An 18477-nucleotide genomic window follows, 5' to 3' on the forward strand; every position below is an offset into this window, starting at 1 on the left:
AAGGATAATGCTGCTATTCTCACTTTACAGATAAGAAACCCCTGCCTGACCTACTTAGCTAAGCTTTAAAGAAGTCTTGGAGACACACAGTTCCTGCAGCAGGAATCCTGGGGCAGGGCAGACAGGGAGCAGCTAAAACCAGACACATCCCAACCCCCAGTGGAACCACTCCTGTGGGATCTGAGCATTACTTGTTCTACAGCAACCAGTCCAGCTCTGTCTATGCCTCAAAACGGGCCACTATGTGTCCTGCCCAGGTGGCCACTGTCTGTGAGCTGGGGAAAAGCAGGCATGAAGCAGCTACAAGGAAGGAGGAAAGGGCAGTGGGGGGAAGAGAGCAGAAAGCAGCTGTTCCAGCCCCTCTTCTGCTTTGAGCTGAGAGCAAGGCCCTGGCAGCATCACCCCTGCTGCAGTGATTGCTCAGAGCCACTGAAGAGAGGGAGTGGACACAAGAAGTGAACAGACTTGGAGGTATAAATTCAGTTGGTGCTGTTAGGATAAATTTATTTTCTCCAGCTTTCTTCACAGGGAACATCACAAAAGTGCTTTACAGAATCTGATACCATTATTCTAACGTGGGACAAAAGGACAACGGGTGTGTGCACTGCACAGTTAGAAGTTGTCATATGCAGAAGCCATGAAAATACATAAACCAAATAAAATAATCTGGTGACAAAAATATATAGATATAGTTCTGGTTTTAAACTTAAATTATGACCATAAACATATAATTATATAAATATACAGGCACCATTATGTTCCTGTGTTAAGTGTGGGGGCCACACAGGGGTTCTCAGAAACAGAGCACATTGTAATCTACTTTGCTGAAGCAGTTTCTGCCAGGCTCAGGGGGCTCCCAGCCAACCATTTTCCCAGACAGACAATATTATTCTTCCTTTTGCACTACAATTAAGCACTCAAGTGGCCTTATCTTCATTTCCTCAGGTTAAGTCTGGTGGCGAGACATTCTGGTACATTGCTGAATGCAAATTCAGTTTCACTTTGTTTTCACAGCGCTGTCTTCTTACTATTCTTGACTCAGTCATCTTTTCCTTAAAAAAATAAAAATGCCTTAGGCCAGACCCCGTTGTCCAGATAAGCAAGTTTTGTTTGAGCTAGCACATTACCAGTCATGCAGCCCTACTCCTCTTCATGGCTAAGCTCTGCTGTACCAATGCTACTGCCATCATTTGCTGTATTCTGTGGGAATTAGGCTCCCCTGTAGTTTTTGAGGATCTAGGTTTAAATTCTTCCAGGAGATCGTATTTATTTACTTGATAAGCAGCTTTGCAACAGATGTTTTGCGTGTTTGTTTTGCACGTCTGTGATGCTAGAGCCCTGGCTGAAGAAATACAGCATCATTGAGACTCAGGAGTTCTGGCTTAATAGAGCTGCTTTCTAAATAGGTGAATAATTCAGGCACCTGACTAGAAATCCTTGGCATGGTAATAATATAGATGAACAAAAGAAGAAGGGAATGCTCTAGAGATGAAGAAAGGTCAAAGCGAGAGATTTTTGCTGAGCTTTGATTTGCAGGGGGAAAAAAAAAAAAAAAAAAAAAAACAGCCAATTACCTAGAAAATACTGTCATGGCATTTTACAAAGTCAGCTTGCCTTTTACCTAGTTCCCAGATTAAAGACATGGCACAGACAAGGTAATGAGTCAGTCCTAAAGGTTACTGGATGGTTAGTAAATAATAGTAAGGATTTACAGCAGCAAGACAGGTCTTGGGTGAGTAGTAGCAGAGATGAGTCTTACGGGTCTGCAGGAGAGGGTACAAAGTGCTGCATTCTATGTCCCCCGGCCCCTCAAAATTAACAAAAACCCCCAGCTCCAGTTTGCCAACAGAAAGGAGTTTGTAATCTCCCAGCAGCCACAATTGCTTTTGATGGAATACCAGTAACTGCTGTAACAGAACACCTAACAGATCCAATTTAATTGCACACAAAATCCAAAGTACATTCTTCTCATCTGTGTATCATTTTTAGTCCTGCAAAGCAGCTGTTGTTCTATATGATGAAATATTCTGATATTGAAACAATACAGCTCTTAAGTGAGAGGATATACATCCTAACAGGCTTGAGCCTTCCCTTTTGAAACCTCCTTTGTCGTTATAAATGTAGCATTACCGGTAAACGTAGTCAGCACTTAAAGACTTAACTTTATTTACAGATGTACAATCTCTAAAGTACCAGATGAGAAGATGAAGAGATGAAACAAACCACAAAGACTGATCCTGCCCCCCTCATGATCTGCTGCACTGATCTTCATCTCAAATAATTTCATTTCAATGACCAGTTAAATACGACAAGTACGTTAAGACTAAGCATGGCTGAGCTCATTTGGTTGCTGGTCAGAGACCAAGTAATACATTTGCTTCATCTCTGCTACAAACAAAAAGAAGATAAATGTTTAAAAAGTTTGCTACAGGGCTTGTTCACATGCACTTAATTCTGGCTTTTTTATTTAGACTTCAAGAGAGAAGATCTTAAATAAAGTTTTAATGAAAGGGATCTCAATTGACAGAAATAACTCCACTGGAACCATTGAAGTTAAGCTCTGGGAGACAAGATTCACATATCTTTTTACCTGCTTCTCACTGCATTTGTTCTCTTACCAGCCTGTTGTACATGCTCTGAAAGAGATACAGAGTAAGTGATTTGTTTTAATTCAAACCAAGAAAGCTTATGACAACATTTTAACTAGCAGTTTTCCGTGGGCAAAGTATTTGAAATAAAGCAGACTGTAAAAAGTCAATGACTTCAGTGCTATAACCAAGATAAATGGAAAATTCAATACAGAAGATAAAAGACAAGAAACAGAACAGAAAGGGTCAGATTGAGTAAAAGTAAGAGCATTTCACGCTAAACTGTTAAGAACACTGAAACAGATGCATGAAACTGAAGACTTCTGTATATTGGCCGGCAAAAGCGATGCCCACTAAAAATTATTGGGCTTGTCAGGACTGGGGACTATCCCTGATTGCCAGGGCAAGGTAACCACCTCTGTAAATGTAGCAATTCTGTGGCATGTGAATGTCAACAGAAAATAAGCCCAAGGCAATGAATACTGGAAAGGTTTTTAACCCCTCATACATGCTCTAGTGGACTCTGAATTAGCTGTGTTCTTTCAAGGGGATGATCTAAATGTCACTGTGGACAGCCTGACGAAGATATCTGCGCAATGCGTAGTTGTAGTCAAGAAAGTGAGTAAGATGTTAGGCTGTCTTAAAAACAGAACAATATGGAAAAATATTACAGCATGGATTTCGTTCAGATGTTCTCAATGAGTATTTGCTGTTTCATCAGCACCTTGGAAAAGTGGCGTATTAGAAGAATACAGGGAGAAAAGTGGTAATAGAATTGTAGAAGCAGCTCTTTGTAGCTGGAAAGACAGTAAGACCATGGTAATTCATCTGTTGAGAGTAAAATAATAGATGATCCATATTTTAAAGGCAATTCTCCTCACCACCATGGATATATTCTTCAGTCATTTTAGACCACCTAGCAATCTGCTGACCCTAGTACCACGCATCATCATCACCACCATAACTATTCCAAAAAGCCCACTGTTACTCTTTCATGCCTATAATTCAGCAAGTTGATCAAGTCTTCTGAAGCAACTGCAATAGTATCTTTAAATTTAACTGTAATCACTTCTGACAGAGGATTGTCACAGCTCTTGCCCATTAACCAACTGCTTTAGAGGTGCTGCAATAATAAAAATATCAGCAAGAGCTGCTGGGCCTCATTTCTGTCCAGTGCTCACCAGAGCTCTAATTTGCCCGCGTGCATGCAACCAGCATCTTCTCTGCTTCTGTTTAGAGGCCCACTGTAAAAGCTGAGATGAACCTTGAAACCACCAGCAACAGCAGACAAGGGCATATTGATAAAAATGATTTCTTCATGCTCCTTCAGCTGCAGTTAGCTGACAAAACAGGTGATAACAGCAAACAGGGTAATCACCTCTTCTGTATCTGTATTCCTTCCTCTCCCACCTATCCTTCTGCTCACCCCTTCTGATAATGTCCTTCATCTGTTTCTCACAAAACCTCCCCATGAGCAACTATTTCCCTTTGGTTTATTCCCTTAATCTTGTTGCTGTTGCACAGCCTGCCTTAGCTCCAGATTTCAGAAGTTTTGAAGTTTAAACTAATCTCTCTCCCCTATTTCCATTGTACCTAAAGGCTACTTCAACTTAAATAGGGGAAAGAATAGAGTTAGGACAAATGTGTGTCTGCATATGAAGGGGGGAATAAAACTACATTACTACTACAAAATACCACTTACTATCCAGACACAAATGTATACTTTCAGGAGTGAGCATTTCTAGTTCAGAGAATTTGAACAAACTTAAACCAGCCACACTAGAAGACATTGCTATCAAGCTTGAGCAGGAGTTTACTTCAGTCATGGAGTTTACAAAATACAGCAATATTGATTTTAATATATATTTCATGTAAAACCAAAAATCCTTATATTAATGTACCATTTGGGTTGCACAGATTAGAGAGGGAACACCAGCTAAGAGTGCTCAGCCTGAACTTTTTCCTTGCCCATACCTATTAACTCTAGTTACAGAATACTTAAATCTAACTTATTCTGTAGAAAGAAGCCTTTCCCAAAGTACTATTAAAATACTACAACGAAAATGAATACAAAGATCTTTTAATAAAGATTCTTTTATACTTCTGGAGCACCTACCATCAGCCCCAGACCCTGAAAGAACAGCTTTGGCCTCACAACACCCCATGAGTAGGTTGTTGGGTCTATGGTACAGCTAAGGAAATGGAGCCAAAGTGAAACAAAACTACTTGAATTTAACACAGCAGCCTGGTGGAAAACTAGGGCCAAATCCCACTTTCTCAGTCCTATGTTCTTGCTACAAATTAGGCTTCTTTTCAGTGCATGCAGTTTTAGATTATATTTTCCATTCCCATATTACAGATGCACTACTTTTTCTGGTGGTTCATTAATACTGTGATAACATTTTTAATACTTGTATTAAATACAAGTATAAGCAGCCCATTGCACTTCACAATCTTGCTATATCAACATACATTCTAAGCAACTGATCACAAAACCATTACAGATGGACCATTAGAAGATGCTACACAAAAAAAGGGAAATTTCTTCATAGCTATTTGAATCAGTGTCTCAGCTTTTGACCATGCAAAAGTGAAGAAGAGTTTTCTTAAATATGAAACAAGTCACTTCCAAATAAGACAGCTTAACTATCTTTGAATTTTTCCTTTCTTATTTCTTCCTTCAGTCAATGGGCTATGCAGCTTTCTCAATACAAAATACTATTTTCTCTCTGGACAGGTTTTCCTGATTCATACCTTTAAAGATAAAATGGGATGCCCTACCCAATTACTGAACTTTAACTACTTTTGCTGATTTCAAGTCAGATGGATCTGTCACTTGTGAAGGCAGTGTTTACCTGTGCAGTACTTCTCTTATTCAACCACTTACACTCCACTCCCTACCTCAGGATATGCATTTAATGCTATAATTTAGAAAACAGCCTTCTTACCTCTTTCTTATACCTTCTCTGTTTTATTTGCAGAATTTCCACTCTCACTAATTATTTTTTTTTTTAATTATCTTTCCACCTGGGGTTTGGTTTTTTGTTTTGTTTTTTTGTTTGTTTGTTTTCACTTCAGACAGAACATGGTAGAATTACACTTGCTGCAGAAGCCAAACTCTAGATTCATGATAGTTATGACACAATCCATGTCAATGCTAGACTCCTCAGTTCTGTTTTCAGCTGTCATTTCTTCTTCCATCTGGTAGAGTTTGCAGGTTCTCACATTAAGTGCAGTACAGGCAAGCTGACTTTTAAACTTTTTATGAAGAAATCATCCAATATGTCAGATGTCATCCCCCTTTGTGACTATTCATACACCTGAAGTTAAAATACACATTTATTATATTCCTAAATAAAGCCCCTATTTATTATTAAAATTATTTTGTGACATTAAAAGCTGAAAATAGAGAAGAATCACTTGGAAACTTAAGTAGAGTCAGAACCTGGATTGTGGCTATTCATTTTTACAAGCTTGAGGATTGTTTTTTAAACTGCGTTTCTTGGGCCTTTGATACAAATTGGTTGTGTAAAATATGAGGCATTAATTTCTCTAACCATGACAATATTTGAAAGAATAATGTTAATACCTTGTATGTAAGCACATTTTAAGCACACAAAGCCAAATTTGTCTAAAAAAGAATTATCTGCTTCATTTGAGTTTTCCTATTTGACAGAAAACCACAATCAATTTTAAAACTGCTCAACCAGGCTGAAAATTAGAATGAAAAAAAGGGTACAACTATTGCAGAAACTCAGAAACTCCAAGATGTGCAGCCCTATCAAACTGGTAGTGACCTAAACAGCACACGTCTCAGCCGTGTCGTGGTGAAAGTTTAAGAGCCAACAGATGCAGTCAAAATACCAGAAAGCCTGGTCCCCACACTGTCAGGTCTCTAACATGATTTGTCCCACATTTTGGACATGACCAGTCAAGCTAGCTACAAACACAAAACCGAAGTAGTAGAAGATAGTAACTTTTAGTTGTCAATTCCTCTTTATTTGTGAGTAAGATGAAGCATGGCACAGCTGAACCAGAGGGAAGGATGCAGGGAGGCAAAACTAATCCCCTCTTACATTTATCATCAGCTCAAGTAAATACAGATACCAGATTCCTACAGTAGACATTTGGGAAATCCAACTTTATTAAAATTATCTACCTTTGGCATTCCTTAAATACTGATTATATCACTGAGAACCACAAATCCAAATTGTTCCTTTCCCAGCAAGTACTGGACATTTACATGTTCTCCTAGCAAGCTGGTAACTATATGGCGGTGTCTTTAAGCCACCAAAAGTGAAGAGGAACATTTGAAATTAATAACTAACCCACCATAAAACCATGTTACAGGCTAGGAAGTTCTTCAAGCAGCAAGGAACTCTCTTTTAACTGACTGCTATCAAAAATCTCAATCCTTCACTTAGGGGATGAGGCATCAACAAGTGCTATGAAGAAACAAGGTGGACATTCTTACCACGCCTTGAATGAATACAACAAACCAGATAAAGATGGAGATGAGTCTCAAAACCATACTGAGCTTCCACAGAAGACCATCTTTCAGAATTTCAGGCATGTGGAACAGTTACAAGGACAACTGGCACTTTGATAGGTGCTGACAACAATATTTAACACAGGAAACACTTTTTGAGTTTAACATTATGTACTACAGAAATCTGCTGTGGTTTTGACATATTTTTTCCTTTCCTCCAGAAAGAACTTGGAATGATACACTTAAGATAGCCTCAAAGTAACACCTCTAGTTATCAGTAGCTGGTGGACTCTGATGACAGCAACCATCCAGATGCTTGGTTTAACATTGTTTCACTTTAGGCTTTTTTTCCTTCTTTATTTCAACAGAGCTCCTTTAAAGTGAAATGCAAATCAAAGTTTCATTCATACTCTATTCCCAATCTCAAAGCAGTCCTATACAGTAGGGAGTAAGAAGACACACTGACAGGTAGCAAACTCAACTTCTATGTATCAATAAAAGTCATATTAATATGCACTTCTATAAGCACAGCCCACCTGACCCACTCCATGCCTGTCATTTAGGAGATCCCAAACGCTCTGCATTTCCTCAGCTGTTCTGTGGTCACAAGCTAGAACACTAAAGGTAAAGATTCATTAGACTCCAGAATCCATGTATATTTCCATTTTATTTGATTTGAAACTGTTACAGGGTTTTCCCAAAATGCCAGAATTCGTGCCCAAAACCTCATATGAAGACAGTACAATGGACAATCTCATCTACCCTTCATACAGTAGACTAAAATTCAGTTCAGATGCAAGGGTGATCTCAAATGCTTCAGAGCATCAACAAAACAGTTTTAAGATTTCACATTCCTACCACATGAAGAGAAATGTCCATTTACCATGAATTCCACACAAATCTTTTGTGAGGAATCAATGGTTTTGCTGGCAACAATGTACTTTCCAGGAAGATACATGGCTTAAGAGTCCAAGGTATTGGTTTCAGTCTTTCAGTGGGGTTTTGTTTCCAAATGAAGCCTCCAACCTTAAGAACAGTCTCTTGAGCCCTCTCCTTAATAGCAGCTTGTAGCAGAAGTTTCAGAGACAGTTAACTCTGCAAGGGCAAGGCCAGTTTTACTCTGCAGGTAAGAACCAGGTGAAACCCCAGCCCCACTGAAGTCAACAGCAAAATTCCCATTGGCCTCAGAGAAGAAGATTTAAAGCGTGTCAGCAGTTAGTCAGAGGGAACCCAAACAGGCGACTCCTGCACTATCCTCATCTTCTGCACACACACAGTACTCCCACACATGTAAGCAAGCTTTGTTTTGTTCCCTTGTTTTTCTTGCCATTGGCCACTCTTACAGATGTGGGGTTTATTTTTTGGCATTTACTCGGAGAAACCTCAATACTGGAGCATGCCACTATTGTACTTCCTTTTGCTTCTGGTGTAAGAGAAGGGAAAAACAGCTACAGCAGAACACTCTTGGTACTTGACAGGTTTCCTTCATTGAATCAGACTTACAGGCAACGCCCTGCATTCTTAGTGTCATTTTGCCTAATTACACTAAATTAAGTCAGAAATGACAACTTAGAGAAGTCACTGTCTTCCATTAATACTAAACTTCCTGACTTTGAATAAACACTTTGAACGTGAACGTGAGTTTAACTTAGAGGATTTCTGCCTCAAAAAGCCTGCATGCTCCACAGAAGTAGCCAAACAAATAAGGCTTACCAGCTTTAATTATCCCTCTCCACCCTAACTTATTTTGGTTATCAAGTAACCTCTACCCTTCAAAAAAGCCAAAGAATTGTTTATAACAGAGGAGAATTTTTTTATCTAGTGTTGCTACTGCCACGTATCTTATTTTTAAAAGATGAATTCTGAAAAAAGTAATTGGAGTCTGGATATCTCTGTGTCAAATCAAAACTCTTGTCTTAGTGCTTTAGGGCAAGAAAGACAAACCTCATGACAAAAGCAAAAGAAACCCTACTTCACTACAACAGCTTGCCATTATTTAAATATACTGCAACTTGATACCAGAAACAAGGCAAGTACTTTTTTTTTTTGTGGAGAACAGTATTTTAAAAAATGCTTAAACAGACAACTGTGAAAACGGCTAATGCAAACAGACAATTCAAACCCATCATTCCTCAAATCTGATACTGAATGAGTTTTAATTTGTTTTGCAGTTACTTCAGTACAGCTATCTAAAAAGGTAAACAAACTACAGCTCTGTTATACTTGGATAGTATGAGTGGCATAGTATGCTGCAGGAGTCTCTAGTAGGCTATGGCTAGACATGACAGGATTCCTCAGAAGGGGAACGGAATAGGTTTGTCATTAAGGTCACTTAAATATTTGTTATAGCAAATTGGAACCAAATGGCTGACTTCTGCAGGATTTCTGACAGGAATCCAGTAGAGCTGCTTTCAAGTTTCAGATGGCCACTAAAACAGCTGTAACCTTCTCTTCCAGAAGTTGTGATCCACATGGTGTCCACAATGAGTGCAGCAAGTCTGAGGTAGTCAACCTTTACGAAGGCTCAGTATCTGAACATAAAAAGATTTTGAAATGACCACTGGCTGTAGGTATCTTTCTGAGCAATTAAAGAACACTGACGACTCTTGTTCAATCATTTCTATTAATTTGCACCATATCCAATGGAGAAGTTGCAACAGATTATGCTTCCATAGTGCAGCAGAAGCAATCACTTACGTCAAAGAAGTCTGCACTTGCTGCAGTAGATCCAGCAGAAATAAGGTGGCATGGTTCATCATAGCCGTTAGCTGTAGTTTAGTTACCTTAGTAGAAGGGTTACCAAAAAAGCATTCCTTATTTGTAATGTGTATGCAGCTCTACTGATCCCCAAGCACAGCATACTGGTTGTCTAGCTGAAGTTTAAGTGCTTGGTTTTTTGAGACCTCATCCCTACCTCTAGTTTTGTGTTTTACTACTTCAAAGCTCTTCTCCATTTCTTTATCCCTAAGGGAAAATAAATGTAATCAGTAAATATCACTAGCTTGTGAATTGAGAATTTCTAGTCGATTTCCTCCCCATCCCAACAAAAACATTATGAACACAGAACACTAAGATATAGACTTTTAACACAACAGCCAAATATTTGCCAGCAAATCTTGTAAAAACTTATCTCCAGAATCAAGCTCATCACTGGCTACAACTCAGATTACATTCTAAATTTCAATATTAGCATTCACAAAAAGTAAATTTAAGTGCATTTATGAAAAACAGGCTCTAGAATGCACAATTCTGTTTCTAGAATGCACAATTCTGTTTCTAGAATGCTCACTCAGGTGGTCATTTTAGCTCAATATGCACCATTCAAACCCTAAAGCACCAGTGACAGCATATGTCATTTGCCAAGCAAAGCCACAATAAAAAAAGCAAAGCTTCTGCTAGGCTGTATTATTCAAACACAGCAAGCTTAAAAAAATTAAAAAAAAAAAAAAAAAAAAAATCCACAAAACAAGCAAGCAGAAACAAAAACCCCTCAGGTGAATTAGATCTTGGCCTAGCTATTTCTTCTGTAGGAAACAAGGCTATTGAAAGGTCAAGACTTAAAAGCAGGGCGAGACTCAAGTCTTCAGCACCACAAAATACGAAACACTTTATCCAAATGGGGAGGCTCATCATTGCAAACCACAGCTCAGACAAGTGTATTGATTTATATTTGTATTAAACACCATTCCTCTATTTAAGTTACCTTCACATCTCTAAGGAGAAGGCAGTGTGGTCAAGACATCCTACTCAGGTCTACTGACTAAAAAACCCAAGCCTCATCACAGCCAGTATCTCAGGGTATCAGATGCTGTCAAGAGCAGAAATAACCCTGCTTCAAGAGAAGCCTTCAGCAAGTCAAAGCTAAGGGGTAACTACTGGCAGTTTTGTTTAGCTATGTTATTGGGCTATCAAAGTTATGAGAAGCCCTTCCTAGAGCTGGAAGGCACGGTGAAGACCTCTCCTAGATCTCTTTGCCAAACAGAATGATTTGCTAGCTCTTTCTTTTAACTGTAGAAAGAAAGGCTTTTTTGCTGTGTAGGGTTTAAGACCTAAAACAAACTAAAAACTTAGAGGAGACAGTGAAAATGTATCTCTTACAGACAGAACCAATGGACTGTACTTACTTTCGACTGTCTACAAGCTTGGCGGTGGACTGCAGTGATGGGAACTGTGTATCACTATAAATTTCTGGTGGTCCTTGCTGTGCTCTCCGTGGCCGCCCACCCTCCCTGGCACCAGGCGGCCTGTACACACCAGTCTGAACTGGTTCTGGGGCTTCTGTAACTGGTTGTGAGAACAAGAGTTAAACAAGGCAATGTAAGTCTGCATTCATATCTGAAAAAAAAAAACAAAACCCAAAAACAACAAAACCCCACAACCTCACAAATCATAAAGAAAATCCTGCAAGTGTTTCTGCACCCCTTAAAGGTCTGGAAGTATTTTTGACAAGGAAGGAATGAGGTGTCACCTCATTTAACCTATACTCAGTAGTCAAATTAAAACACAGCCCCTGTGTATCTCCTCAGAAAGCTCAGGGAATCAAATCCACTGATGAGGCCTTTTGCAATTTATTAGCAGCTTACATTCAAAACTAGAGATTTAAACACATCTCTATGTATTTGCAAAATCTCATTTAAAGTACCTTTCTAGACGCAAAGAACATCCAAACAGTTCATATTTAAGGTAATAATCTGAATTAATTTTACCTCCCTGAATGTACAAACAAAAAAACCCCCAACTTTGATGAATTTCTCAATTGAAGACAATAGTCTGAACTCAGATCATGACTATTCTCTCTGCTGAATACTAATAAACTGTATTTGATCAAACCTGGAGTCCTATGCCAATTAAAGAATCAATTTTGCCACATCATGTTCTCAGTACCCTGGAACAGCTTTGAAAAGCACAGTACTAATCACAGAACACCACTCAAGAACTGCTGCATAAAGACATCAGATGTTGGCTGATCTTCCACTTCAGGGGAGATCAACAGAAATGCTTCCAACAAATATTTTGCAGTTTGCCAAGTAGAGGGAGTTCCTTCAAACATGGAACGCCTTGCCTTGCCTCCCCCCTTTCAAACCAGAAGTAAAACCTTCATACACATTCCAAGTATCTGACAGTTCAATCAACTCAGTTCCTCAGGCCCCTTCAAAGGAAAATTTCCTTGCCTGCTTGTACACCAATTAGTGCGTTAGAAGGTGCCTGAACAGGAACTGCTCCTTGAGCTCTACCCTCTAAGCAGCTTAATTCAACACTATACACTTCCACTTGGAAAAAGCAACAACTCTGAGTTAAATTTACCAGTTGGTTCAATGACAGGTGCTGGGGCAGGAGCTGACTTGTTCCATGGACCAGATGATCTATCTACAGTACCACCAGTCTCCTCCCAGTTGTCACCAGGTTCAGGTTCTTCTCTTTTTTCACTTTCTTCATCTTCCTTTTCACTATAGAAGACAAATTATAAGTAGCAATTTTAGAAACAGAAGCTTTAAACTTGCCAGATATTACACAATGACCACAGACAAGACTTCACAGCTACCATACTGAAGGTACTAGATTTACCCAGACTACCATTAGTCCTCTAACCACCATATTAGTACTTTTACCTCAACAATTTCTGGCACACTGTTAGGTAACTTGGCAATTGAGAAGGAAAAAAATTCATAAAAAACACAAATTCAAACTGTATTTATGATCAAATAAATTAATTTCTTATCTTGAGCTTAAAGACTGTTTCCTTACTAAGGGACTCGTGCATTTGGACGTGATGAGAAGCAGAAACAATAAGGGCCTAGAAGTCCAGCTTCCCTAAGGTGCTTTAGTCAAAAGGAAAAAATTGTGCAAAAGCAGTGACAGAAAGCAAGTCCTGAGCTCCCTTCCCCTATAAGCACAACTACCTGAGAAAAGCTTCTATTATCCACACATAACTTACATAACTTGTAATCCATACCCATGCTTACATAACTCGTAATCTAAAAACTCAGATTTTTTTTTTTTAAAGCAGGCAATTAAAAATACAGAGAAAAAGTTGTAATATTTTAAAGATCAATCCTATGCAAAAGCCTGACTGTACTTTATTTACACTGTTTCAGTTGTTGCACAGAAGTAGTCAGACTCCAAATAATTTCTTAGACAAAGCTACTACAGAAAGCTGTGTGGTGCCATGGGACAGGCATGGAGGGCGAGGCTGTTATAAACCCAAGACACTCATCTGAACAGCAGCAGCTAAATGAGAATGCTTAAGTTTATAATAACACCAAATTCTGCTATCACAATTGGATAAGAGAACAGTTTAACTATCACTTCTGAAAATTAAAAGCCCTTTCACTATTCATCCAAGTACAGTAACAACCATAGCAAGCTGGACCAAGGGCCTTAACACATTACTATCCTGTTTGAAACTACAGCAAAAAGCAGATGCTATAAACCAGCTAGAACAGAGCCAGCACACATAACATTTCTTACCCACCAGATACTCCCTCTTATTTTCAGCAGAGTTCTCCAGAGCTGGAGAATTTAACCTCCAGTGGGTTTTAATTCCATTTTAACCGAGTTGTTACAAAATCCTGTGGCAGAGACTTTCACATGCCTGAAAATCTGCCACAGTATCAAAAACATTCAGGCTGCTCAGCCTTTGTCTGGAAAGCCCCACTACTCGCCCAACAGTACGAGCAGTCAGTGAAGCAGCAGCCTACTTGTTACTTATCCATTCAGATGTATAATTATTTGCTGTGACACTTCAATGCTATGGAGAGTTTGTGCAAATGGCCTAAAAGGACAGTTAGCTGAAAGGGGGTCTCTGTGTGTGTGTTTTTGCTCCACAAACTGAGATGCTGAATAGATTGAGTCAGACACCCTATCCTTACAGCACTGAAATGATTCAGTGTCAATTTACTATCTCGCAATCCTCTCAGTGGAATTCCCACTTTACTATCTTTATGGAAAGGAATGTTAAGCATCTGTAATAAAAATCCAAGTCATGACCAAAACAGATAGACCTAGGGTATCAACAGAGACTTAAAAAAATAAAGCAAACATAGCCAGAGAACAGCCTGTTCCCTGCAGCAAACTTCACTGCTAGCAGATTCATACCAAACCTCTGCTTAATTGGATTTAATGGAGGCAGCTCTGAAGAAAGAACACACTTTTAGACCTAAGCAATTATTACAGTGGAGGAAAAAAACCAAAAGTAGTACCTTATTTGCATGGACTGAACTCTAAGACCACTATAATCAATTTCTTCCTTTTGCTCAAACTCCTTCCAATCATCCTCTTCCTGTAAGAAGAGAAAAATACAAACGATTACCTTCTTTACACTGAAAGTGGAAAAAAATATAACTAAGATAATACAAAGAAAACTAAGGGTGAAAGTGCAGTTGCATGGGAAACCAATCTGTGTGTACTGCCACCATCATAGGAAAGGATTCCACTTCCTCCTCCCATAGCTTCCTGTATGTCCTCTAAAATGCACTTATGAGCTGACTAACTCACTTGAGCAGCCAACACTTACCCCAGCAAAAATGTCACTTAAGCAAAAGAAAACCACATCATCTCAGTAAAAACCCTGCATGAACTCAAAACTCAAATGAGGGGACATGGCCATGCAGTCAAGGCCAGGGAAATCACATGAATGGGCAAGACCTATCCCTTTTACTAGCAGTAAAGGCTTTTCTGACAGCTTGAATGCATGTGAAGCTTTAGATTTATTTTTCCATCACCTCTTTTCCTGAGCCAAACAGCAAAGAATGCTTGGAATAGCTTGCAGTGGATTTATGGCCAAGGTGAATATTGATTATTTAACTTTTCACATTCACAGCCACATTTACAGCCTTTCTTGCTTTCTTAATACCATAATTGTAATACTAAAAAGGTCAAGCTTCAAAGCGACAGCAATCTCAGTACACACACAAAAAAGTAGAATATTAGTCTTTGGAGAGCAACACAAGGTTTTAAAACAGGAATCTGATTATGTGTTTGGGGAAAGTGGGACCCACCTAAGCAAAGTCAATTTTATCCAACTGTATAATGAAAAGAATCTGAGGCTATTAAGGTAAGCCAGAAATGGACCATAACAAATAAGTGGTCCTCCTCTGCACCTAGTCACAGCTTCAAGACATACGCAGCCTAACCAACAATTTATGCAATTTCTGCACTCGTCAAATGCAGGTACACGACTTAAACTTTTCAGAGTCCTGTTTTCGGCTCTTCTACATTATCAACATCTCACAGGAAAACTCTGACCTGCTTAAAAGTAACATCAGAAGTAGAAAGTGACCTCACGTTATTGCAGCGTCTGCTGAAGATTCAGCCTCTTCCAAGAGCATGAGTCTACAGCTCCAAGGTATTTTACATTTCTTATAGCCCTATTTCCAGGGAAACAACAGAGTATCCACACTGATGCACCCTTGATGGTTAATGATCTTTATTTCTAACCCAAGTACAAGCTTCAGTCAAAACCAGCCATAAAAGATAACCACTGACCTTGGCCTACTTTGAAAACAACTGCAGGTGTCAAGTTCCCCAAGTTAAACAACGTTAGGAAACAGCAGAGTATTTCTTAAAACTAATTTTAAAATACGCTGCATGGCCAGCTGTAAGACACTGACTCAACTACGAGCGCTTGAGCTTCTCTTGAATTCTAATCGTCTCACCGTAACACGGTACAAAAAAAAATAAATAAAAATAAATTACTGGCAGTAAAACCTTTCCTGGCAGAAATGCAAAGAGCTCGGCGTACTTTCTCCGCAGAGGGATCTTATCACCAAGGTCCACAGGCCACACGCCTCAAACCCAGGTGGCTTACAGCTGGCACCTGATACCAGTCCCCAGATCCGGCCGCTGCCTTGCGCCAAGACCCAGAGAAACTCGGGCGGGATGGGCTGGGCTGCAGACGGGAAACCGGTCGCACTTTTCCCCCCTCGACCAGGACACAGGGTACGTTTCGAGGCCGGGGCTCGCTGGGCTACCCCCCCCCCTTCAGCTCCGTCCAGCCGCGGGGCAAGGCCGCCCGGGGAGCCCCGCCAGGCCCCGGGCCTCCCGCATGGCCGGGCGGTGCCGCTCCCCGGGGCGGGCCGCGTCGCCCCCTGCCGGCAGGAAGGCGCAGCCCGGCCCGGCGGAGGAAGCCGTGACCCTTCCCCCACTGCCGCCTCGACGGAGCGGCCCCGCTTCCCCGCTCCCCCCTTCCCGCCCGCACCTTGGTCGCCGTCTTGGCGGAGCCGGCGTTGGAGGCGGCAGCTCCGGAGCCGCTGCCATCTGACGGGCGGGTTCCCCCGGCCGCCGACGCGGCCGCCCCCGTGGCATTAGAGGCGGCATTGGAAGCGCTGGAGGCGGCCCCACGGTTGCTCTTTTCCTTCCGCTTCTTCTTGTCCCGCTTGGCGAAGAAGTCGTCGAGGCTCCTCTCCTCGGTCTCCGCCATGGCGGCGGCTCCGGCTGGCGGCCGCTCCCAACGGCGGGGCGGAGGGAAGGGAAGGGAAGGGAAGGCAGGGGGGGTTATGGGGAAGCGGAAGAAGGAGAAGAGCAGCGGCGGCCCGGGCCAACAGGTGAGACCGGCGCAAGCAGCAACGGCGGCGCGGCCTCCCTGCCGCCCCTCACCGAGAGGAACGAGCGCGGCCGCCTTAACGGGTGCGGGCGAGCGGCGGGACAGGCGGCGGGAGGCGGAGGCCGACGCGCTCCACGTTGGTGGCCGCCGCTTGACACGGCCCGAAAGGGAGGAGCGGGAGAGGGAAGGCGCCGCGGGGCGGGGCCTCTGGTCCCTTCCCGCGCCTGCGCAGCCGCCTCTGGGCCAATGAGCGGCCGGGAAAGCCTTCGCTGCCGGCCAGTCAGAAGTCTCGAGGGGGCAAAAGCCGCTGACGTCACAGCGTGGGAATGCGTGGCGGGCGGGGAGGGGGCGGTGCGATCGGGGATTGGCCCGGAGGGGCGGGGAGGGCGGGGCGTTGGGCTGAGCGCGGCGGCGCCTGCGCCGTGAGGGTGCGCTCGCGGGTGCCCGGCGGCCGTTGCCCTGCGCACGTGAGGCGTCCCCTTCCGCCCTTTCCCCTGAGGAGAGCGCGGAGCCCTCAGAGCTCCTGGGAGTGGCAGCGATCTGCCCGCGGCCCTTCGGGAGTCAAAGAGGGGACCAGGAACCGGAGCCTCCGGGGGGCTCCCCGCACGGAGCGCTGCGGGAGCGGCTTCCGAGGCGGCTGGAAGGGCTGCTGGAGAGGCCCGAGCTTTCAGCCACTTCTGCTGGCTCGGGGGGGGGGGGCTCTCAGCCCGCCAAGCGGCTCCTCGGTTTGTGCCCAGCTCCTCCAGCCTTGAGGTGAATCGGCGTGTGCCTCATGGAGTGGGCTGAGGTGACTAAGGTTCGGTCTCCCCGCTCCCTTCACAGCTGTCGTGAAGGATGTAAGGAAGTAATGGAGGCTTGAGCAGCCTGGGTGTTTTTGATGATGTGGCAGATTTTCAGGCATGTGATAGTTTCAGCCACAGGGTTTTGTAACAGCTCGGTTAAAATGGAATTAAAACCCACCGGAGGTTTTAAATTCTCCAGCTCTGGAGAATTGTCTGTGGTTAAGTGAGTAACATGTGAAACACCACTCTGACTAGGATGTTCGGATGTGTTTGGTGCCCACCTTCTGGCTGCTTTCCTGACTCGCAGTGAAGCCTAGAGAGTATCTGCTGGGGAACAACAAACTTCACAGCGGGTGTTTGCAGGTAGTCGCCACTATCTTGGGTACTGTAGTGACCTTTAGCTCTGGAAAAAAATATGGGAGTTTAAAAAGTTCACCCTTCAAAACACATTGTCAAAGGTTTTGAGACAGGAATTAAAAAAAAAAAAACAAACAACCAAACAAAAAAACCCAGCCTCAGGCTGTCATGTCTCATAAATAATTACATCAAAAGCAGGTAGATGTTCCAACTGCTAACCTGTGAGCCCCCCATGAGAATTACCCATCAAATAAGCAATGGTTTGTATTAAAATAGAAAAGTAAGCATGTTTGTACTGTTAATTTATTTAGTATCATTTTATGCTTTGTGATGTATTCTCTTGAAATCATTACATATGTTTGAATATATTAACATATAGATGAAAACTGAACTGTGGAGTGTTTGACGGCCTCTTTAATTTGTGTCCTCAAAACCAGTTACTTAGTGTTTTCCATCCATAATCCTCACCTTGTTTGAAAAAACAGTGCAGCTGTCATTGTTGTACTGCAGAAAGAGAATAAATATGCTGTCTCTTTGTGAAGTGTTTTGTAGCTGTGGGGAACTGAATCGCTGTAGTTGAGTGTTCTGTATTTGGGAGGTTTGTTACAATCCTTTTCATGTCTGTCATGCTGCCTTCTCGCTGTTTCTCTGCTGTTGACATTCTGTGCGTGCTCACAGGATTTGAATCAGCACAGAGCCAGCAATGAGAACTAAAAATTG

General features: G+C 42.1%; 1 protein-coding gene across 4 annotated transcripts; it reads right to left on the bottom strand.

Moving 5' to 3' along the window:
- Positions 1 to 481: 481 nt before the first annotated feature.
- Positions 482 to 16819, bottom strand: CDV3 (CDV3 homolog). 4 transcript variants are annotated; one of them, XM_030444219.1, is made up of 5 exons: positions 16274 to 16819; positions 14277 to 14356; positions 12382 to 12524; positions 11202 to 11361; positions 482 to 1052 (listed from the first exon to the last, which is right to left on the bottom strand). In XM_030444219.1, exons 1-5 carry the CDS (start codon positions 16493 to 16495, stop codon positions 1043 to 1045), a joined length of 615 nt encoding a protein of 204 aa, XP_030300079.1. In that variant the 5' UTR covers positions 16496 to 16819; the 3' UTR covers positions 482 to 1042. The 4 variants fall into 4 exon arrangements, with proteins under 4 accessions (XP_030300079.1, XP_030300080.1, XP_030300078.1 ...); XM_030444220.1 differs by lacking the exon at positions 482 to 1052 and adding an exon at positions 7726 to 9608; XM_030444218.1 differs by lacking the exon at positions 482 to 1052 and adding an exon at positions 7726 to 10041.
- Between the last annotated feature and the right edge of the window lie 1658 nt (positions 16820 to 18477).

Source organism: Calypte anna, chromosome 2 (genome assembly GCF_003957555.1).
Source record: "Calypte anna isolate BGI_N300 chromosome 2, bCalAnn1_v1.p, whole genome shotgun sequence".
Taxonomy (NCBI): domain Eukaryota; kingdom Metazoa; phylum Chordata; class Aves; order Apodiformes; family Trochilidae; genus Calypte; species Calypte anna.